Consider the following 24,359-nt stretch of genomic DNA (forward strand, 5'->3'; position numbering starts at 1 on the left):
CACATACACCAGTCACTACACAGGCTGCACATACACCAGTCACTACACAGGCTGCGCGCGCACACACACACACACACATAGACCAGTCACTACACAGGCTGCACATACACCAGTCACTACTCAGGCTGCACATACACATAGACCAGTCACTACTCAGGCTGCACATACACATAGACCAGTCACTACTCAGGCTGCACATACACATAGACCAGTCACTACACAGGCTGCACATACACATAGACCAGTCACTACACAGGCTGCACATACACATAGACCAGTCACTACTCAGGCTGCACATACACATAGACCAGTCACTACACAGGCTGCACATACACATAGACCAGTCACTACACAGGCTGCGCGCGCACACACACACACACACATAGACCAGTCACTACACAGGCTGCACATACACATAGACCAGTCACTACACAGGCTGCACATACACATAGACCAGTCACTACACAGGCTGCAAATACACATAGACCAGTCACTACACAGGCTGCGTGCACACACACACACACACACATAGACCAGTCACTACACAGGCTGCACATACACATAGACCAGTCACTACTCAGGCTGCACATACACATAGACCAGTCACTACTCAGGCTGCACATACACATAGACCAGTCACTACACAGGCTGCACATACACATAGACCAGTCACTACACAGGCTGCACATACACATAGACCAGTCACTACACAGGCTGCACATACACATAGACCAGTCACTACACAGGCTGCGCGCGCACACACACACACACACACATAGACCAGTCACTACACAGGCTACACACACCCATACACCAGTCACTACACAGGCTGCACACACACATACACCAGTCACTACTCAGGCTGCACATACACATAGACCAGTCACTACACAGGCTGCGCGCACACATACACCAGTCACTACTCAGGCTGCACACACACATACACCAGTCACTACTCAGGCTGCGCATATACAGAACGTACAAAGGCTGCGCATTAGTTTCAGGCGCCACCGCTTCCGGCAGGGAGGAGTTTCTATCACCTGTAACCCAGTCTCCGCCCTCCTCTACTTCTCCCTAACAAGGAGCTTGGAACCAGGAAGTAGCGCCCCCTCCTTCTGCTTTCACATGATGCAGCTTCTGCTTTTTTGTTTATTAGCAGTTTTTTCACTGAGCCGCTGAATGTGTAGGAGCCACTTCCCCTCCACTGTGTGCGGCGCCGAGCGGACCCTGCAGTCCTTATAGTATGACTGACGGGAGGGACAGTTAGGGACTGTTGCTCGCCTGGAGAGACCACTCCGAATCACCTGGACAGGTAAGTGCTCCTCAGTGGGCCTCGGGTCAGGAACAGTGAAGGGTTAACCAAGTAGTCACTTGTCACCTGAAGTCACCGCTGCATGTTCGGGGTCGGACGCTGTCGATTTAGGACTGTAATATTTTTATCCCTGGACTTTTTTCTTTGATTTTACACAGAAAGTTCTCCTGTGTAGGTGTAAGATCCGCAGGTGTTACTTTCTGGGTGACAACGAATTTGACCGCTTTACATTGCGGCTCCCACGGGTGACGTCACGTAACTTTCCAAGAGTTTTTGATGTGAACTTTATTCAGCAATTCACTGTTTTATGAATGCAGAAATGCCATTCAGGACTTCAGGAAAGCCGGGTGTCCACCTCTGTGATGCTTCTAATGGAGGCTTTGTACACCCAGCTATTCTATAGACAGAAATAACTTTTATTTATTATTCATATGTATTTTCTAGACAATATTGCACTTGGTTACCAAGGTAACACAACAGAAAATGAGGAAATGTCCTCAGAAATCTGAATGTTACAACTTGTATCTGGTCAATAGAGAAGTCCTGCTACTGCCAATCCAGAGAAGTTCACCTCTTGTTACCCTGCTTCCAAATAATGAAGCCAGATACGGATGACCTCTGATGGTCTGTCATTCACCAATATGGACTCCTCAGATGCTCCTGTGTTTCTCGGGTGTGAAGATACCTGGGAGGATGGAAGGATACTGAGAGATTTTTGGAGCATTTCATTTTATGTCCATTTAAAAAAAAATCCTCGTATAACGAACAGTTGTGCAACTTCTAATCTACTTTACAGGAGATAAATCAAATCTTGTACAAAGGAAAGGGGAGTGACAACCAATCAGGCTGTTGCTTTCATTTTCTGAAATGTCTCTGAAAAATGAGGTTGAATCTGGTTGCCATGGGCAACTACTCCACTTTTCCTTTGCACCAATTTTGATATATCTTCCCTTCTATGCTTCAATTCCTCATTATTTTCAAGGTAAATGTTTGCTTTCACTGAATGAAAACATTCTTGTTTCCAGGGGCTGATATAAACCTAATCCTGCTCATAGAGAAGTAGATAGAATTGTCTCCAGTCTAGAGAATAATTGTGTATTTTTCATGGTGTGGGCCTGAAACACAAGGGGGGAATTTATCTACATTTTTACGCCAGTTTCCTGGCGTAGAAAAGTTTACAGTGCCCTACAAAAGGGGCGTAGCTTTCCCAAAGGGTCAGGGCCTTGTCGGCCCAACAAATACCTTGCCCCCTTCAGACTACTTTCCCGCCCCCACAATTGGACAACTAAATAAAATTTTAAAAAAATGAATGCTCCTCTCACTGCTCCTCTTCTCCCCTCCGTGTGCCCTCAGGTTTCCTCAGCATGTTGCACCTCACACAATGTACTGACGCCGGGCATCACTGATGGTGTTTAGTACTTAGTCGCATATAAGGCCCTTAGGCTGCTCGGCGTCAGGACCTTGTATGAGACCCAGCATGCTGAGGAAACCTGAGGGCACACGGGTGAAGAGGTGAGTATACTTTTTTTTTTTCTCTTACAGTATGTCCAATGGGGAGGGGGGGGGGAAGGATGGCGCAATTGTGGAGAACGGTCGGCTGAAAATGAAGCAACTTTAGTAAGAAGCGTTTACTCTAACTTTCTTTATATTTGAGCCAGTGTTGGCCTTACGAGGACCTGTCATGACCCTAGAAATATCAATCTGCTTCTATACCCGTATTACTCCCTTCCCCCGATTCCAGCGCCGTTTATTGCTGAAATCAGCCTCTGATCCCCTTGCATTCATCCCATTCATAACCGTGGCAGATATGCTCATTTATGAAAAAATTGACAACTGGGAGGTCTTCACCATCCAGCATCAATAGGGCGTGAACTTAAGCCGCTCTGTCAGAGCAACTTGGGTTCACGACCTGTTTAGAACTGAGCGGTGAAGACTGCCAAGTTGTCGATAATGAGCAGCACTGTATGTGAGGTGTAGAAGCACTTGAGTGCATACGTGATAAAATGGCTAAAATGCGCCAAACATAGACATTAAATGTGATGTGACCTGAGACTTAATAGACTAGACCTGCCTCTACAAATACGAGCAGCAATGTGACCAGTTGACACGGCCGCTATTCTCCATACAATGTATGGGTATGAGGGGGGAGGCTATGTATGCAATGTTTACATGAGGCTGAATATATCGTGCATGTGATGTAGGAGTTCTGCATAGAGACCTGTGCCGTAGAAGACCAAGTGATGTACATAAATGAGAAAACAAGTGTTTGAAGGTGTATATGCCGTATTAATACCAGGTCATCCCTGTTCTCTGTTTTTATTTTTTAATATTAAAGGGGTTTTCTACCTTCTGACAACTGATGACCTATCCACCGGATAGGTTATCAGTACATGATCTGTGGGGGTCCGACACCCGGGCCCTACACAGATCATCTGGTACCTTGCCTCCGTGCATCGGACGTACATGCCGGAAGCAGTTGGCTCCGGCCACAGAATAGCGACCGAGCTGCATTACTGCAACTATTCTCCTATTCAAGTGAATAGGAGCGGACCTGCAGTTCTGCAGCACGGCCGCTATGCTATGTACAGAGCCGACTGCTTCCGGGCTTCGTCCATAGCATTATGTGCCACAACATCCGGCGCCCGCAGGCCACCGGAGCGGTTTATTCGTGCAGGGGCCAGGAGTCGGACCTGCACCGATGATATACTGATGACCTAATCCGTTATTTTGGCAATGTTGGTCTGATGGAAGTATTTATATAGGAAGATGCAGAATTTTCTTGCAAGTTATATGAATGACTGACTCAGCTTGGCAGCGGGGTGCTGTTAGGCCCCTTGGTTGCTTCCCGCTGCAGGTGATGTGTGAGGGTGGCACTGGTTGTCATACGATACTGCACCTAATAGAGTAGGGACCCAGTTAAAAGAGGTCGCTGTGTAGTGGCAAGTGGGATTATATAGTTTGATCTATATTCCTTTTTTTTTTTCAGTGTAAATCATGTGCGACCACCACAATGGGCAAGCAGTGTTTACAACAAATATTGGAGGGTGACCACTTGAAATAATGGAGTCAGGGACTGAGATAACAGTTCTCCTTCCTTTTACTTAGGCAGAAATGGCAAACAACTTTGAACAGCAGTATTCTAATGATAAACATGCGGTCTTGGGTAGAATTTACACCACAGTCTATAACTTCCTTGAGACTATCCAGGAACTGTGGTGCTTACTACAATATCGCTCCTGGTATGACACATCACTGAACTTCAGCCTTACGATGGTGATATTCCACTTTCTTGGAACTCCACAAATGTTCCACACTCCAGGGACCCTTTCCTTGTGTGCTCTTTTTATACTTTTACTTTGATTCTCTTTCCAAGCAGTATTCCGGTACTCACTCCAATTATCTTCCTTTGGAACTCGGATCAAGCAGGCCGGCTTTCTTTCCTATGTTGCTGTGTCTTCTCCTGGGCAGTATCTGCCTTGCACCGCAATCCCTCCAACAGACAGACCACTGAGGAACACCGCTGTATCTCTTGTTTTTCTTTCTTCGTAGCAAGACCCCCTGTGTTCCTTGCTAACAGACTTTCTTTCACTGCTACCGAACCAAACTCCCTTCTCATCTAAACTATCGGTGCGCACCACTTCCTCCTCTGATCTCCTCAGCTTCTTCAGCACTCCTGAACTATGTAGGATTGATTGAATGTAGAGTCATTTACCATCATGCAGTAACATAAAGTTACTAGAAGGCGATATGCAGGTAGATTCCATTATACTTTTACAGAAAAAAGATAAATATGAGCCTCCTCCATCAGATTATTAAACATTTCACTCTGAGTAAATGGCTGGGTCAAGTGTTGTGTGTTTTTTTTTGTTTTTTTATTCTTTTAAAGGGAGAATAAGCTGGATTTTGTAATTGTAAGGCCGGATACACACGAGCATGTGCTTTTTGCACGCGCAAAAAAACGCAGCGTTCTGCGCGCGCAAAAGGTCCATAACCACTCCGGGTGTCAGCAGCGTATGATGTGTGGCTGCGTGATTGACACTCTGTTTGTATGTTTGTAAACAGTGGTGCTTTTCTGTTTGCATTCACCGTTTTTACTACTGTTGCGCGAATCACGCGCGTCACACGGAAGTGAAGTGATTTTCACGCACCCATTGTCTTCAATGGGTGCGTGATGCGCGAAAAACGCACAAATATCGGACATGTCATGAGTTTTACGCAGCGGACACACGCTGCGTAAAAATCACGGATTGTCTGAACGGCCCCATTCACTAACATAGGTCCGTGCGAGGCGCGTGAAAATCACGCGCGTTTCACAGACGTATTATACGTTCGTCTGAATAAGCCCTAAGTTTGTCATAAGAGTGATTTATTGGATGGACGGGGGGATTGACTAATTTCTTATATCTATTTCTGGGAACGTTGGGAGATAGCTAACATGTCTGTCGTTGTAGCCTTCACAGTGCTTGCCTGCCAGTACTGAATGACTTGTTAGGCAGTGATCGGGCACAGGGAATTGGATTATGGCATAGATAGACTTACCATTTAGGACTCTAGGATAGCTTTGTAGAAGCTGGAATGGCAGCCATATTGGTTGGCCTGAGAGATTAGTGAAGTGATTTTGGAATTTGATGGAGAGTTCTCTTTAAAGGCGATTTATTGAAGAGGGAATGTTCTAGTAACATTGCGCAGTGTATTTTACTTCTACAACATCGGGGAAGCCATGGCACACATGGGACTCGAACGGTTGTTTTACAGTCGGAAGTACATTATTACTCATTGTTTAATGTTTCAGGCAGGAACTGAAATGGTATTGATATCCAGGTCATGTGCAGCCAGAACTGATATTGCGTGGGTGTGGAATGACTCCTCTGAAAGTATAAATTATAGTCTCCATAGCTGTAAAATATAAAAATATATAGTGACCCTACAAGTAAAAAAAATAACACATGCTTATAGGGAAAGAAGTATTTTTGTTCTATTTGTTTTACTAAAAAGGGGATTGATCCTTCTTTATGGTTAATAATTAAAAAAAAAAAAGAAAATGGAAGGGAACCTAGAGCTGACAATCTCTTGGGTGAATAATCTGTGAGTTCTGCATTTCAGCTGTTGTGAAGGATTGGAGAGCTGCTGTCAGATGACATAGGGCATACTTATATAAGGGTATGGTCACACGAGGTCATTACGTCTGTAATTGACGGACGTATTTCGGCCGCAAGTACCGGACCGAACACACTGCAGGGAGCCGGGCTCCTAGCATCATACTTATGTACGATGCTAGGAGTCCCTGCCTTGCTGCAGGACAACTGTCCCGTACTGTAATCATGTTTTCACTACGGGACAGTAGTTCCACGGAGAGGCAGGGACTCCTAGCATTGTACATAACTATGATGCTAGGAGCCCGGCTCCCTGCACTGTGTTCGGTCCGGTACTTGCAGCCGAAATACGTCCGTCAATTACGGACATAATGACCTCGTGTGAACATACCCTAACTGTCATTTTGTTGTCAGTTTTCCGACCGCTTTTACCATCTAATCCTTTAGAACAAACCTACCACATTACCACAACAGCTCAGTATTTTAGTCATACATTTCATACATGTTTTATAGATGCTTTTTATTCTCCTTGTAACAGTGCTTTAATATATAAAAAGTATCCATTATGTACATGATGGACCTTCCAGTGCCGGATCTTATACCATTATTGTTCTGTAGAAAAGGAGAACAGTAGGCTGTCTAGTAGCGCCTCTCTACAGTACAGTACTTTACGTCCTGTACAGTAGCACTTTACCAGCGCCAGGATGAGTTGCTCCTTTGGACACCAGGTGAGGATGGCTCCATGTTATACTTTTGGTACACTGTGTACTGTACAGGCTCCTGAAAAAGCTCCTGTCCTCATCGTAGAAAGTGGTTTACATCCTCCAGCAGCTACATTATTTCTGACTTTTATATGTGAGAAAACCTACAAAACCAGAGAGAACAATTGTTCCAATGTTGCAAATAGTACTTGGAGATACCCACAATAGAATATGCATACCAATGGGAAGATATCAACAATTACTCAAAGCCAAATGTATAAATCAAAATACAAAAATCTTTATTGTAAACAGGTGCGGATATACTGCCCACAATAGACAAGTACACAAAACACAAGTAAAATATACCCCAAAGAGGTGGGCAGGACATAGCAAAATGATCAGTGTAAAATCACTTTGATACTTCAATTAATCTGTACCAAGTGATTTTACACTGATCATTTTGCTATGTCCTGCCCACCTCTTTTGGGTATATTTTACTTGTGTTTTGTGTACCTGTCTTTTTATTGTGGGCGGTATATCCGCATCGGTTTACAATAAAGTTTTTTGGCTTCTGATTTATATATTTGGCTGTGGCTAATTGTTTATCTTCATATATAACATATATGTTTATATAACATACAGTAAGTAGCAGTGCCACAATGTATGCTGACAACCAAAGGATACCTCAATATACACTATATGGACAAAAATATTGACACGCCTCTTAATCATTGAATTCAGGTGTTTCATTCAGTCCCATTGCCACCGGCGTATAAAATCCAGCACCTAGCCATGCAGTCGCCTTTATAAACATTTGTGAAAGAATAAGTCGTTCAAAAGAGCTCACTGAATTTGAGCGTGTTACTGTAATAGGATGCCACCATTGCAACAAGTCTGTTAGATATTCCATGATCAACTGTGAGTGGTATTATTGCAAAGTGAAAGCATTTAGGAAACTCCGCCACGAAGTGGCAGACCATGTGAAATTACAGAGCTGGGTCACCAAGTGATGAGGCGCATAGTGCATGAAATTCGCTAACGCTCTGCTAACTCAATAACTGCAGAGATCCAAACCTCCGCTGGCATTAACATCTGCACAAAAACTGTTTACTGGGTGCTTCACGGCATCCGTTTCCATGGCCGAGCTGCTGCATACAAGCCTTACATCACCAATGAATTGGATGGTGGCGTACAGCACGCCGCCACTGGACTCTTCAGCAGTGGAAACCTGTTCTGTGGAGTGACGTATCACGCTTCTCTATCTGGCAGTCTGGGTTTGGCGTTTGCCTCGAGAACATTACCTGACTGCATTGTGCGAGCTGTAGAGTTTGGTGGAGGGGATAATGCTATGGGGTTGTCTTTCAGGGGTTGGCCTAGGCCCCTTAGTTCCAGTGAAGGGAAATCTTAATGCTTCAGTATACCAAGACATTTTGGACAATTGTATTCTTCCAACTTTGTGGGAACAGTTTTGGAAAGGCCCTTTTCTGTTCCAGCATGACTGTGTGCCCCAGTGCACAAAGCAAGGTCTATAAAGACATGATTGGGTGAGGTTGGTGTTGCAGAACTTGACTGGCCCACACAGAGCCCTGACCTCAACCCCTTCCAACGTCCGTGTCTGACCTCACAAATTTTTCTTCTGGATGAATGGTTAAAATCTCCCACAGACCCACTCCAAAATCTTGTAGGAAGCCTTCCCAGAAGAGTGGAAGATGTCTTAGCTGCAAAGGGGGGGGTGGACCAACTCCGTATTAATGCCTATGGATTTAGCATGGCATTTCATAAAAGCTCCTGTAGGTGTTCCAATGCTTTTGTTCATATAGTGTATTATATACATGGCAAGACAAGGGATGTACAGGCATATAGAAATAGGCAGTAAATCATGGAATAATGAATGTTCTATGCTGTGAACTTCGCACCCATCTCCTAAAGCCTGACAGATATTATGCATCGAAGAATGACAGAACAGGAAGTTATGAATGCAGCAAGGGCTCTGTTCACATCTGCATCAAGTATTCCATTTTGTTAGAACCATGATGCATTTGTTTTTAACAGATCAATATATCGGCATAGCAAATCCTATTGACTGTAATGGGAATCCCTCAGGTTTCTGTTTTAGTTATTTTACTGGGAAGAATAATGAAGCAGACTGCTCTACCTGCTGAACAAAATAGGGATGAGAAAATCTGTTTTACACCAATCTAATTTGTTCCAAATTTCCCAAAAGTTTAGAATTTTTGGGAGAAGTTTCCCATGAACGTCCCAAAATGACGTCCGCTATTTTACAGATCAGAAGAAGACGGAGGAGAAGGATCACGTGCCCTTGGGTGTCCTGATGGGCTTCCCAATAATGCCTTGCAGGCCTCTCTCTCTCTCTAGCACAGCAAATGATGAAGGGTATAGGTGTTATTCACTGACTTATATGAGTCATAACCACTTTAAACAGCCAAACCAGGAAATGCTGCTGCTTTGTGGGGCTACACAAAGAAGAGAGACAGGATGTCAGACAGAGAGTGAGACATGGTAAAACATAGAATACAGATAAATAGTGGATCAGTAAGCAGAAAAAAAAGATACTTGATAGACTGATTTTACGTCACTCATCGTTTTGCGTATATATAATAGTGCCACCAAAAATTACCGTATTGTTATACGTCAAGCATTTATACTACGCCATAATATTTCGATCTGTGTCGAATTTAGTATTTTTTTCATTTTTAAAAAGCTGAAGTCTTTAATAACATAAGTTTGTTACCACAGGCTTCCATCCGTTTCACTATAGCAATCTATGTTGCTCTCATTACTAATGCTGTCTTGGCTCTAAAGAGCTTGAAAGGGGTTGAATACAGTCGTTGAAAATCTAGAGTCATATACGACATTTCAGGGCATTTGGGCCAAATTGTACCAAATCTAATCAGACGGCTGGTTTGAACGAATCTAACGGAAAATAATTTCGGGGAAAATTTGCTTATCTCTAGAATAGGAGACTGAAGCAATGACTACTACCTGAAGCCAAAACTCTCCTTGAAATAAATTCTCGTGTGAATAGAGCCCAACATCTGTAACAAAATACTAATATGCAGCAATACTGATACATTTTATTTGTGAAGTGCCGAAATATTTCTTCACGTCCCTGATGTGTGAAATAATGGCTATATGTATCAATAGCCTATGTTCAAAGGCAGATGGAGCTATAGATTAATATAAGCACAAGAGAAAGATAACAGCCCAAAAAATGGAGGGTAACCGTTAAATGAGGTAAGAAAGGCATTGTGTGCCAAACGCAAAGCATGTGGCTTTGCATCATTCAATAGTAGGGAGAAGTGCCGTGTATAAAAAACAGTTTATTAAAGAATAAGTCAGGTTGTATGAGAATGTACTTCTTTACGTTGCTAAGTAATTTTTGCATGTGTACTGCGCTTCGCCACGCGTTTCAATGGGTATTCATCAGGAGGCGTGCAATTTTGTACCTATTCTTGGCCTATTCTTGGCTGGTTCAGACTATATTTAGTACCCCCCCCCCCCCATATGCACATTGCCTTTACTCAGATCCATTTTAACAGTAGTGCCTGCATTTGTTTAATGATGCCTGGTGGGGGTCCTAAATGGAATTGTGTGAAGCAAATAGAGAACCTGTGGTAAGATTGGCATCTTAGTAATGCTAATTTTGAAAAGAATAGTTTTTTCGTGTATTTGGATATTAAGCTCCTACTGTATTGTTTAACATTATTCCAGTTCACCCTGATTATATTCTACATTCCTAATAACTGTATGTGCTTTTTAGCTTCTATATGTTTTGTTAACATGGAGGGTAAATCTTGCATGGAAAGTCTGGTAACATTAGTCTTAAGAAGGTCTTTTCTTTTTGCAGGCACATCATTCGGCACGTGACATGCCAGGGCTGCTAGGTGTTGTAGTTTCAAATCAAGATTTTTAGCTTCTTAAACTTCCCTTTTCATTTCCTTCAGTCCAGATATAGTTTTTATAAATATGGTGGTAAAGTCCCCTTTTTTTTTTTTTTAACTAGCGTGCAGGTCCTGAATACTGCCTGGTGTGCGTTCATGGTTCCTATATTGTATATTATCTGTAAGAGGTTTCTAGACCCACCTGCAGATTTTAGCTGTTTTTTTTTTTGTACTTTAAAAATTGTTTTTCAAGGAAAGGAGGGTTGTTAATTCCTCCTACAAAGCTTTCCCAGCATCGCATCAGTATCAGAATGAGCGTTATCTTGTTCTGTCATTCCACATAGCTGCGATGTTTTATGTGACCAAATGGGGACGTTTTAAGATCTCATTGAAAAAAGCTTTTCAAAGGCTTGTGTGAATAAAAAATATTGTGTAGTGCGAATTGTTTCCCCTATATGACTCACTGAACTGTGGGGTGGAAGGTGGAATCTGGCATTCACGTAACAAGACTTCTCTCACATTGTGTCGGCTATGAGCAGCACACTTCTAACCAGCATGGATGACCCCGCTCTCTGTTTCAGGGGGCATTATAGTAGGTTTAGGTTCTACTAGGTAAATCCTTCATGAGCATCATAGAGATATGTATAGTTGATCTGTCTCCATACAAGTATATCACTATGCTGATTAGTGTTATGACCGAAAACGCTGATCCCGACCATTTAACCCCTTTAGGGGTCCGCAACATCTAAGAAGCTTGACGGACATAGGTTACCATGGCAGCTGGGGCCTAACTAGGGCCTCCAGGTCTGCCATGGGCATCTGCCTATTAGGCCCAAAAAAAGTTTTAATAAAAAAAAAATGCTGCCCCTCATTTTACATGTGAAAAATGGTAAACCATGTAGAAAAAAAAAACATCTTAATGACCCATAAAATATATATGTTCTCTAAAATGGTACTGATATAAACTACAACACGACCTGCAAAAAAACAAGCTCACATATGGCTATGACTGAAAAATAAAAAAGTGGTCCTCAAGGCCCAATATAGGTTTAATTTTATCTAACTTTTGTGCTAATTTATTTAGTAAAATATTTCTATAACAGCTGGAGCTCGGTTTTTCCGAGAAGGAGCTCCAAATCCCCTGCATAGACCTGGAGATGAATGAAACAATTCTGGCTGCTTGCAGCTGTCACTAGATGGAGCATACATTTTTAAACATTAAAGGGTTAAAGCTCGACGTTTATGGTATATCCACAGCGGTTGCTTGGCTGTTTCCAGAACTCCCATATAACAGAACGAAGAATGCCCAGTGCATTTGCGGCCCCTCTCCACTAGTCCCCATCCTATATCTGCAGCCAGCGTCCGCCTTACCAGGCAAAAGGGGTTTGGGTGACCCCTGTTCAATTTAGGTGTGGGGCCCAGAGGGCGTACACACATTTTTCTGACATTTTGTGCCATATCCTGTGGATATGCCATAAATGTCTAAGATGGGAATACCCCTTTAAACTTAGGTTTGATTGATGCCATTGCAGTGGGTAGTGAATGACGCAGGAGGTGTCAGATGCCAATCAAGCCTATATGAGCGGGGTTTCCGCCGTTATCGCAGGACATTTTGCTGCTGAGGAAACGCCCATCTGACACGTCTAAAGTAATGTGCATACGACACGGGAGTTATTTCTGAACATACCCATATGTGCAAACAATAAATAAGTATACCTTAGAAAAAAAGTTTAACCCCGCGATATAGGGGTCAAAGCAGCTGAAAGGTTCCCTTTAAGAAATCCACACCGAATGTTGAATATGGTTTTAAAAAATGAACACTTTAATGATGTTTTAGGCCGCCAGTTAATTCTAAAAGTAATACTTTGCCTGCACTTTCACTCGAACACAGGATGACTCGGATATAAGAGCACAATGCTCTCCAACACTTTACAATGCTGACATCTGTGGAAGAGGGTGGGCAGCGATGATGTCCGTGCCTGACCGGTGCAGCCAATAGCTGCACAGAATTGTTTGTTGACGGGTTTTGACAACCATTGCATACAAGACTATTACCTTAAAACCCCTTGAGAACATGGGGACGTTGGTCTTTTCAATAAGATCCCCAGAGATTTCAGCCAGTTCAAAAAACATAAAATATAGAAAATCCCCTTATGATGAAACTGATCCAGTTTTCTATCTGGCTCTCTAAATATAGATATATGTAACCAACGAAGTATGCAGGGACTTCTGAAAGTAATTTCCCTCCTAAGGATAGTGGACTGCATGCCGCTGAAACTTTTTTTATTTAATTTTTTTTAAAGTAAGTTCCTGTTACTTTGACAAGTTCCCTTGTAGATACAATGCAAACTAAGGCCCCATGCACACGATCGTGCCCGTAATCACGGTCCATAATTGCAGGCACAGACTGTTATGGACAGTCATCCGCATTTATGGACCGTGCTCCCATTCTAAAGTATGGGAGCACTACTTGTAAAATAAAAAGAATAGGGCATGTCCTATTTTTTACGGAAGGTTTCTACGGCACGGACACTCTCCCGTAAATATAGAAGGTGTCCGTAGGCCATAGAAATGAATAAAAACAAATAGTTGATGTTTTGTATTATCATATGATTTATATAAACCTTGTGACGATCTCTATAATCACAATTTAATATGTTCTATATTCACTTTTATGCTAATTAGATTTGATTATATTGTCTGAGTGTATTACGGAGACCCTATTTATATGTTTTATACACACACACACACACACATGTATTCATTGCTTGAAAATGCCTTCAATGAGAAGGTGAAACGTTGCCCACACACTGAGTGAATAAACACAGTTTTTTTGCATACTTCGGAGTGCGGCCTTTCTTGAATTATTTCCTGTGGATTGTGTATAGAATTTTAGACCTAGATTACTTTACAAAAAAAACAAAATGATGGGTACACTTTAAAGGTTTGATGGCTTACAGAATACACCGCATGAATGGCTGATGCCTGAGTTTATATTCTTCTGCTTTTCAGGACACAAAATGTTGATGTGGCTAGTAAATACCATTTCGACCCTGATATCATAACAACCCATTGTGTGGTACGTGGACATGAACCCGCACCCTCGACGAATTCGTCTTAAGCCATGGTTGGTGGCACAGGTGGATAGTGGAAAATACCCAGGGTTACATTGGGAAGATCCGGATCACAAGCTGTTTAGTATCCCCTGGCGTCATGCAACACGGCATATACCAACGCAAGATGATGAAAACACCATATTTAAGGTTGGTGCGGCACCAGAAGATAAAATCTGCTATTATTAGGAAAACCAAATATAACTAACATTCACAGATTTTGGCTAGAAATATCATTTTACTGGTTTAATACTATGTAGTCTAGCTACAGCATTATGTTTCATTCTCCTTGTCCTCCTTCATAGAACACACAATTTAGAGGCAATAAAATAGATTGTGCCATGTTTCGTGTGACATACAGCATAAGAATATGCAAGCTACGCTTTTTCCGTAACTGCCATTCACTTGGGAGTTGTGGAAACAGCGAGCTACGCTGTTTTTTGATTACATGGTGGGAAATTACGAAGAGGCCTGGTTTGGCAGCGGGAACCGAGAAAGGTAGAATGGGGTTTAGGGGGCCCCCATTCTAGAAATAGGTGTGGGACCTGCATCTATCTGATATCTATGGCATATCCTGTCGATAAGGCATAAATGTCCCTGATGGGCAAATCTCTTAAATTCTAACAGCTCTCAGAAGCTCTGCATTAAACGTTCTCTTTTCATCCTTTTTAAAGGCCTGGGCCATGGAAACTGGGAAATATCAAGAGGGAAAAGATGAGCCTGACCCAGCTAAATGGAAGGCAAATTTGCGTTGTGCTCTGAACAAAAGCAGAGAGTTCAAACTTCTGTATGATGGCACCAAAGAAACTCCCATGCAACCATTCAAGATCTACCAGCTTTGTGAACTCCCAGGACAAAATGAAGGTACGGGTCACATCATTTAGAGTTTAAATGTTAAACAGGATAATAACGTGAAGTGTTCCATTTACATACATTGTATTATATTCCTGCTGCTTTCTTTTTTTAAGTGGCCGTATCATTTAATGGTCTGTAACCACTCTTCTAATATTGTATTTGCAGATCCCTTGGTGGATGAAGAGGAAGAGGTAATAGTCATTATTTAGTTTATATAGCATTTAGAATATTTAAACTGTTACAATGAATACGGTCAGGTTGAAAAAATTCTCAATCTTACTGTATTCTTCAAGACCTGGGAAAAGCTGTGTTAAGCCTATACCCGGTGTTATCTCCTAACACCAAGCAAACTGTGGATTTTAGAGTCTAAGGCGGGATTCACACGACCGGGTCGCGTCCGAGCCCGAGTGCCGGCCGGTAAAATCGGCCATTCTGCCCGGCCGGTTTGCATAAAGTTATGCATCCGTGCCGGGCCGGGCAGATCCGGACAGTGACATCATCGGCAACTCCTGAAGGGGAATCCCCATGTGTTCGGGGATTCCGCTTCTGGAGTTTCCCCTGATGTCACTGCCCAGATATGGACAGAGACATCAAGCGCTCTGTCCAGGAGCGGAATCCCCGAACACACGGGGATTCCGCTCCTTCAAGGAGCTAAGTGCGGCTAGCACATAGCAGAGCGGGGAGATACCTCCCCGCTCTGCTATAGTGGCGTCGCTACAGTAGTAGCAGCCGCAGCAGCTGCTGCAGCTGCTAGCGGCGCCATCAAAGGTGTCGCCGGGCCAGGGCGCTTTTAACAAGCAGGAGAAGGGAGCCAGCGCAGCGCTCCCTTCCACCTGCTGTACACCCCGGCCCTGCCACACGTGTACAGCGATGCCATTCGTCAGAATGGCATCAACTCCTCCTCCTCACATGCACTCTGCGCTGTGAGGAGGAGGAGATAGAGCGCAAGAGCCGGAAAACCCGGCCGTCACTCGGGACACATCCCGGTGATGGCCGGGTATTACCCGGCCCCATAGACTTCTATGGGAGCCGGGCGGCCGGGTACCCGGGCGAAAATAGAGCATGTCCTATTTTTTGACGGGCGGTTTTCCCGGCCGTCAAAAAATCGGCCGTGTGAATAGCCCCATTAGGAGTCTATTATTCCTAATGCAGCCGGGTGCCGGCCGATTTATGAACGGCCGGCACCCGGCCGGGAAACCCTGCCGTGTGAATGAGGCCTAAGACTCAACATACAACAAAATTGAGTTGTGCCGATGAACCAGAACAACCCAAAAAGGTGAGCAATAACTTCATACTCACTGAGCTCTGTTCTATTGAAACCTGTGGTCCCTATATTTCCTTTAGAGGAGCGCCATCTCCCCGGGGTTTTTTTTCTCTCCCTATGTGAGCACCCTCTACTATGAGACAATCCTTTAAATCAGTCAGTTGGTAAGACAGTATTGTAGGTATAGTCATCATATGTAAAGCTAGGCAATAACCAGGATAAAAGTCACAGCAGAATACCTGAACACAATCATCTGTGCCATTCTCTAGTTGCAGTTGCAAGAAAAAGGTAAGTGAACCCTTTGGAATTACCTGTTTTTTTGCATTGATTACTAATAAAATGTGGGCTGATTTGTTATCGAAGTCACAATAATAGACAAACGGAATCTAACTAAACTTATAACCCGCACAAAGTTGTACTGGTCATGTCTTTTTATTGAGCACATTGAGTAAACCTCCACAGTACAGGGAGATTGGAAGTGTGGGTTTCACAGGTGTTTTGCCCGTTAAATAAAGACACATAAAGTCTGGTTGCTGACAGAAATCTGTTCTGCTCAAGAAGGATTGGTTAATATAAACCATGCCAAACAACTATCAGAAGACCTGTTATAGAGACTCATAAAGCTGGAAAATGCTACAAAAGCATTGCTAAAGACCTGGGTGTACATAAATTCACGGTTATACTATCTGTCTACAAATAGAGAAAATTAAGGACTGTTGCTACTGTTCGATTAAGATCACTCCAAGAGCACAATGAGCAATCCTGAAAGAGGTGAGCGAGAATCCAAGGGTAATGGCAAAACACCTACTGAAGACTTTACAAACTGCAAAAAACTGTTCATGTATCCACTATTAGAAAAACACTGAACTAGAATAATGCTCATGGAAGGACATCCCGAATAAATCCACTGCTGTCCAAAAAAAACGTTGAGGCCCATCTCAAGCTTGCCCGAGACCACCTGGATGTTCCAGATTACTTCTGGGAAAATGTTCCATGGACGGATGAAACAAAAGTGATACTTTTTAGCACAATTCTATATTTGGAGGAAAGAACTTTGTACACCAGCACCAAAACATCATCCCAACTGTGAAGCATAGCAGAGCTCGCATTATGGTTTGGGGCTACTTTTGCTGTCTCAGGGCCTGAATTCAAAGATGTATCGCAACATTTTACAGGAGAATGTTGGGGCAGCAGTCCTTGACCGCAAGCTGAAGAGACGTTGGGTGATGCAACAAGACAATGATCTAAAGCACACAAGTAAATCAACCAAAGAATGGTTGAAAAAGAAGATTTGTGTTTTGGAATGGCCAAGTCCTAGTCCTGATCCTAACCATATCGAAATGCTGTGGCATGACCTGAAGAGGGCTGCGCATGCAAGGCATGTCCGAAATATTCATGTACTGAAAAGCATTTTCAGGGAGGAACGGTCCAAAATGTATCCTCAGCGCTGTGCAAATCTTACTTGTACCTGCAGCAAATGTTTGGTGGAGGCGATTACTGCTAAAGGGGGATCGACCGGTTATTAAATGTAATGGTTCACATAGAAACCTTAGATAAAATGTGTTCGGATTGTTATGAGTAATACATGCAGAAATTCAGGTTACTTCTTGCAACTGTACATACATCCAACTGAGTAAGTGAGGAAGAATGAATACTGCCAAAACAGAATAGGAATATAACTAACCACGCACTTCCATGTGCACAGGGTTATTGTCTGAGGCAGGCCACATAGGAGCCGGTCTTACGATGAATGTGTGAGCTCAGTGTCCGGTTTCCACTTTATAATATAACTATTAGAGTAGTCATCTAATGTCTGCACATTAATGGAATCCATTTCTGAAGGATCAGTCTCGTGCAGAGTGTTTGTTCCAGGGTCGGTCATGAAGAAAGCACAACAAGTGCAGAGCTAATTTAGGAATAAACAAAGCAACATTGTGTGGTACCAATTTATCCTGTAGTTCTCTGCTTGACTCTCATGACAGGTGCCCTTTAACGCTTCTTTAATCTGCCATATTTGCTTATTGTACTCTGCACAAGGAATTGCAGCACGATGCTGGTTATATACCATCATACTATTGATAAAGCTTCTATCATTAGTACTTAACCTCTTAATGACCGCCGATACGTCTTTTTACGGCGGTCATTAGTGGGCTTTATTCTAGAGCGCCGCTATTCTACGTCGCTGCTGTAGAATAAAGTAAACAGAGCAGGGAGCCGTGAAATCTCCCTGCTCTCAGCTGCCAGAGGCAGCTGAGGGCTGGGGGCGTCCCTGCTCTGCCGGGTGAGATCGATATTAGTATCGATCTCACCCGTTTAACCCTTCAGATGCGGTGCACAATAGTGAGCATCGCATCTGAATGGTTTTGGAGAGAGGGAGGGAGCTCCCTCTCATCTCACTGACACCCGGCGATAAAATCGCAGAGTGTCTGTGTCTTCTATGGCAGCCGGGGGACTAATAAAGGCCCCCAGGTCTGCCTGGAGCGAATGCCTGCTAGATCATGCCGCAGGCATGACCTAGCAGATGCCTGTCCGTTTTAAACGGACAGGCAGTAATACACTGCAATACAAAAGTATTGCAGTGTATTATAATAGCGATCGGAGGATAGTGAAGTCCCCTAGTGGGACTAGTAAAAAAGTAAAAAAGTTTAATAAAGTTAAAAAAAAAAAAAAAAGTGAAACAAAAAAAATGAAAAACCCAGCTTTTCCCCTTACAAAATGCTTTACTATTAAAAAAAACTACAATAAAGCAAAAAAGTTACACATATTTGGTATCGCCGCGTCCGTAACGACCCCGACTATAAAGCTGTTACATTATTTAACCCGCACTGTGAACGCCGTAAAAAATAAAATAAAAAACAATGGAAAAATTGCTGTTTTCTGTTAATCCTGACTTAAAAAAAATGTGATAAAAAGTGATCAAAAAGTCGCATCTACTCTCAAATGGTACCAATAAAAACTGCAAGTCGTCCCGCAAAAAACAAGACCTTATACAGCTATGCCGACGCAAAAATAAAAAAGTTACAGCTCTTCGAATGTGACAATGGAAAAATGTAAAAAATGGCTTGGACATTAGGGCCCAGAATGCAAGCAGGGGGAAGGGGTTAAATATTGGCACTATAGTAAAATTCAAATTATGGCATCGTAAATCAAGTTAGAGCTTCTACTTCTGACTGTACCTTTTACTTTTCACCCCTTGCATTTTTTTAATACAGGAACTCCATTGAAAATAATTTTAAGTAGCAATATATTACTCCCAACATTTGCTAATTATTTTGCCATGATTGTCAAGATGTATATTAAATCTAAATTTCGCTGTATACATTACTAATATGATTATTTCTACATTTTCAGATTGACCACATGTTTCCAATGCTGGATATTCATGGTAAGTCCAGAAATAAATCATGATTAGTAAAATCGTATAAGTGCAGGTTAGCACATACTGCGAGAAGCCGAATTGTTTGTATGTTTATGTATTTTTCCATGTTCATGCTTAACACCTTATTATATAAACTAGGCATATCACCTTGAAACGGTGCAGTCTCCGGGATCTAAGGTCTCGGCTTTCATGCCTACGGTGTATTTTCATGTTAAAATATAGAGATGAATGATGATGATGTGGATAATGATGATCAAAAGAGGGGATTTACAATTTCTAATGCTGCTACTACTGCTTCATCTTTCGCACTCTAGTGTTTTATGTTATACAATAATAGGTACCTCTTCATTATGCTTCTCTTCCATACTCAAAGTAGATTATGCTCGTCATGTGTAATGCCAGGAATTCCTCCATTTTATTTTACAGATCAACCGCCGCCTTCTTACGTCTGGACTAAATCGGAGCCCAATTTTAGCCCCTGCGGAAACCTCATACAACATAACATGACCGCAACAGATCCTGCTGTAAAACCAACTGCCCCAGGAGGGTACCCTGGTGTTGAATTATCTCCCCAGGGCATGGTGCCTCAACCAGTAGTTCTTCCTCTTTCAGAACTAGTTCCTGCAGGGAGTATGGAGCCAGCACAAGATCCTGCACTTCCTATACAAGGGGTCATGGCAGCCCCCCTCGAACAAGGCATACCACAGCTACTTATTAGTCCCCAAATGCTGCCACGTGAGTACAACTTGTATACTTTCAGCAATAACTGATAATTGCAGTTTTTTTTTTTTCTTCTATTAATTTTCATGTTTAACTTAGACCATGTTCAATGTCACACATCATGCTTCATCTGCGGGCAGCATGTTATAGAGCAGGAATAGCTGACCAAATTTATATAAATAGTTTGGAAACGATTCTATATCTTGTCATTTAAATTCCATCTCTCTCTTGACTTTTGAGTTTGGAGGGCAGTCTGATCAATGAGTGAAGGGAAGCCACCCTCTGAACTCATAACCCCTGAATGAGCTCGGCACTCTCGCAACGTTTAGACCTGGGGTGCACCCTTTCTTTCTTTGGGCTAAGAGCCTTATTATTACACTGTATCAAAGCATTGCCTCACATCTCACTGGTGAGATGCAGTGTGAGACACTTTATGCCTGTTTTAATGGCCCATGGCTCCGTTATTGGCCCATGGAACCTTTTCTTGGAATTAAGAAATAAAACCGGGTAGACACATTGTGCATGGTCACTCCCTTTTACTGAAGTCCAGACGTGCATGTGTGGTCTAGACACATTATGGACATTAACGGAGAATAATGAAGAAATGGTGAAAGTCCCTAAAGATATTATTAGTACTTTTGTATATCATGAGGTTGTTAGGTTAAGCCCCCTTTTTAATGTACTTTTACTTTTCTTGTTGCAGTGACTGACTTGGAAATAAAGTTCCTATATAGAGGGAAGCAAGCAGGAGCGATGATTGTCAGTAACCCCCATGGCTGCCGTCTTTTTTACAGTAACCTTGAGCCAACACCGGAGCAAGTGGAACTGTTTGGTCCTACTACTCTGGAACAAGTTCGGTTTCCTGGAACAGATGAGATCAGCAATGAGAAACAGAAGTTCTACACTAATCACCTTTTGGATGTTATGGACCGAGGACTTATCCTTACCCTTCAAGGCCAGGATATCTATGCTATACGCTTGTGCCAGTGCAAAGTCTTCTGGTCAGGACCATGTGCAAACAACCTAGGTGGACCCAACCCCATAGAAAGAGAGAAGAGAGTCAAAGTATTCAGCCTAGAGACCTTTTTAAATGGTGAGCGATAGGCTTCAGTTTGGAGATGGTAAAACCCGTTAATGGGAAAAGCAAATTGGGGTCAAAACAATGTCTAAGAAGCAATGTTGTCTGGTCTCAACAAATCGGCGTCTTGTATTGGAGAAAGCATCCTTGCCTTGTCTCTTCATTTCCTTGCTGAAGGTGGTGCTATCTAAGTTTCAACAAATCAATTGTCCCCCACTAGGCACTGCTGATTCATTGAGAGCTGACACTATACATCAACATCTCCAAGATGTTTTGTAGTGGCCAGTGACAAAATTAACCCCTTCACGACTATCATACGACTATATACACGTTCCAACTGCTGATGCCCCGTGCGGTTGTCACGTATATAAACGTTGGCAGCCTGGAACGGTGTTAAATGAGTGCAGTGCTGCTTCGTTGTAAGCAGCACTGCACTCATGTCTGCCGGGGCTTAAGAGCACTGGAATACATCCCCCCCCCCCCTTGTAGATAGCGCAAACCCCCCTATAGGTAGTGCCGCATAAGCTCCCTCTAGGAGCGGAATCCCTGGTCAGATCCCCGATCGCTTTGGCTGGGGATTCCTCTCCTAGAGGGAGCCCCGACCTCTCTTTATCCCCTCTGTAGATCGTGCCGCCCCCCTGCATATAGCGTAAGCCCTCCTATAGATGGCACCAGACTCCCCCCAGCCCTGTAGATAGCGCAACCTAAGCTCCCACTAGGAGTGGAATCCCCAGTCAGATGGCTCTGGTTGGGGATTCAGCTCATAGAGGGAAACCCCTGACGACACTGTCCAGGGCTCCCTCAAGAGCGGAATCCCCTGCCAGAGCGTCTGCAACGCTCTGGGAATTCCTCTCCAGGAGTAGCCCCTGACGTCAGTGTTCATATATCGACAGTGGTCAGGGGCTCCCTCTAAGAGCGGAATCCCCAGCGAGAGAGAACTGAGAGAGTGCTTAGGTGGCGCTATCTAAGAGGGGGGGGATGCTGCTATCTACGAGGGGGGGATGGCGCTATTTACAGTGGCAACAGTGTGTCTATGTGCAGTCGACCATTGGCAAAGTTTCTGTCACCATTGAGATCAATGGTGATGCAAGCGGAATCTAAGGTTTCCGTTTGCCTTTCCATTGAGGGGTTCACCCGACGGAAACCTCCAACGGAACCCCTCTGCGGGAGGGCAACGCTGATGTGAACAGGGCCTTAACATGTCATTTTTACTGGGCGGTGTATGCTGTGAGAACAAAACTCAAACTGTATGTTTTCCATTCTACCCCACAAAATAATTTTTAAAAGTCTGTCCGTAAATTATATGGTACATAAAATGACGCGATTTAAAAACGACAAAAAAAACAACCCATGGCTATGTTGATAGAAAATGTAAAAAGTCATTGCTCTTGGAAGGTGGGGAGGAAAAAGTTAAAATGAAAGAACTAAAACTGGCTACTGCAGAACAGGGTTAAAGATGTTGCTTTTAGCCCTTTTTTTTTTTTTAATGAATATTTTTGCTGATATGAGCATGCTGGCTGCTCTCTTTCTCTAACCACTATAACCTAAAGAGTCAGAATCCCTTTTTTTTTTCCCCCTTAATTTATTTTCTGCCCAATGCCTTATCCGTTCTTCACTACAGGCTGGTTTCACACAACTGTAAGATGGCTGAATTTTTGTGCCCATATTATGGCTGCAAGACTCCGATTCCATGTGGTCCTACCGCACCAAACCTATAACACCATAGGGTTCCATTGTCATTTAAGTTTAGTCTATTGGTATTGCGGCCATGTGAAACTGCTTTAAATATTCTAGTAGTGCAGTTGTATTGTTTGCTGGCGTAGATTAGCATGTAGATAATGGGTGAAAGTTCTTTGTCTTCTTGTCCACAGAGCTCATTGCATGCCAGAAAGGACAGACCAATGCACTGCCTCCTTATGAGATATTTTTCTGCTTTGGGGAGGAATGGCCGGATCGAAAACCCAGAGAGAAAAAACTCATCACTGTGCAGGTACTGAACATGTTAGGTAATGTATTAAAAGCGGTGTGCTCCCTCGCTTCATTGTGACGTCTCCTCTCAGACAACTCATTCAATATGAAAGCCCCTGTGGTATTATGTAGCCCGGAGTCCGCCAGGAGTCTCAGAAGCCAAACGCCTGATTTTGCCAGAACATTCTGCTAGCTATACATGGTTTTTATTTTGTTTTTTGTTTTTTTTATAAAATGGTTGTGGGGAAAATTTTCCCTTTCCTTTTTTAAAATTTCAAAACTCAAAGTGGGAAGGTTTACTAGAACTATTCAGATATCAAAAGAACACAGAAACAAAACCAATAAACATTGAAATGATGCCTGCAAAGTATGGTACAATGCCATATCAAAAAAGATTAACTTCTTTATATATTTTTTAAAACTTGTAAGAAAAAAAATTTTTTTTTAAATAAAATTAAGAAAAAACAATTATCAGTAATAGATTAGCCAAACATAATTATTTGGTACCTGACAAAAAGAAACCCAAAAAACACAATAAAAAAAAAAAAAGCACACACGTACACACACACACGTACACACACACACACACACACACGTACACACGCACACGTACACACGCACACGTACACACGCACACGTACACACGCACGCGTACACACGCACGCGTACACACGTACGCGTACACACACACACGCGTGTACACACACACGCGTACACACACACACGCGTACACACACACACGCGTACACACACACGCGCGCGTACACACACACGCGCGCGTACACACACACGCGCGCGTACACACACGCGCGCGCGTACACACACACACGCGTACACACACACGCGTACACACACACGCGTACACACACACGCGTACACACACGCACACGCGTACACACACACGCGTACACACACACGCGTACACACACACACACACACGCGTACACACACACACGCGCGTACACACACACACG

General features: G+C 43.1%; 1 protein-coding gene across 1 annotated transcript in view; it reads left to right on the top strand.

Annotated features, from left to right (window-relative positions):
* The first annotated feature begins 770 nt into the window (after positions 1–770).
* IRF5 (interferon regulatory factor 5) overlaps positions 771–24,359 on the top strand; it is a 33,817-nt gene continuing 10,228 nt past the window's right edge. Inside the window, exons 1-8 of the mRNA XM_075857558.1 lie at positions 771–1,312; positions 14,021–14,271; positions 14,796–14,985; positions 15,142–15,167; positions 19,592–19,625; positions 20,046–20,354; positions 21,043–21,432; positions 23,289–23,407. Of these exons, the coding sequence (XP_075713673.1) occupies positions 14,098–14,271; positions 14,796–14,985; positions 15,142–15,167; positions 19,592–19,625; positions 20,046–20,354; positions 21,043–21,432; positions 23,289–23,407 (1,242 nt within the window). The 5' untranslated portion in view covers positions 771–1,312; positions 14,021–14,097. The remainder of the gene's footprint in view (positions 1,313–14,020; positions 14,272–14,795; positions 14,986–15,141; positions 15,168–19,591; positions 19,626–20,045; positions 20,355–21,042; positions 21,433–23,288; positions 23,408–24,359) is intronic.

This window comes from Rhinoderma darwinii, chromosome 3, assembly GCF_050947455.1.
Source record: "Rhinoderma darwinii isolate aRhiDar2 chromosome 3, aRhiDar2.hap1, whole genome shotgun sequence".
Taxonomy (NCBI): Eukaryota; Metazoa; Chordata; class Amphibia; order Anura; family Rhinodermatidae; genus Rhinoderma; species Rhinoderma darwinii.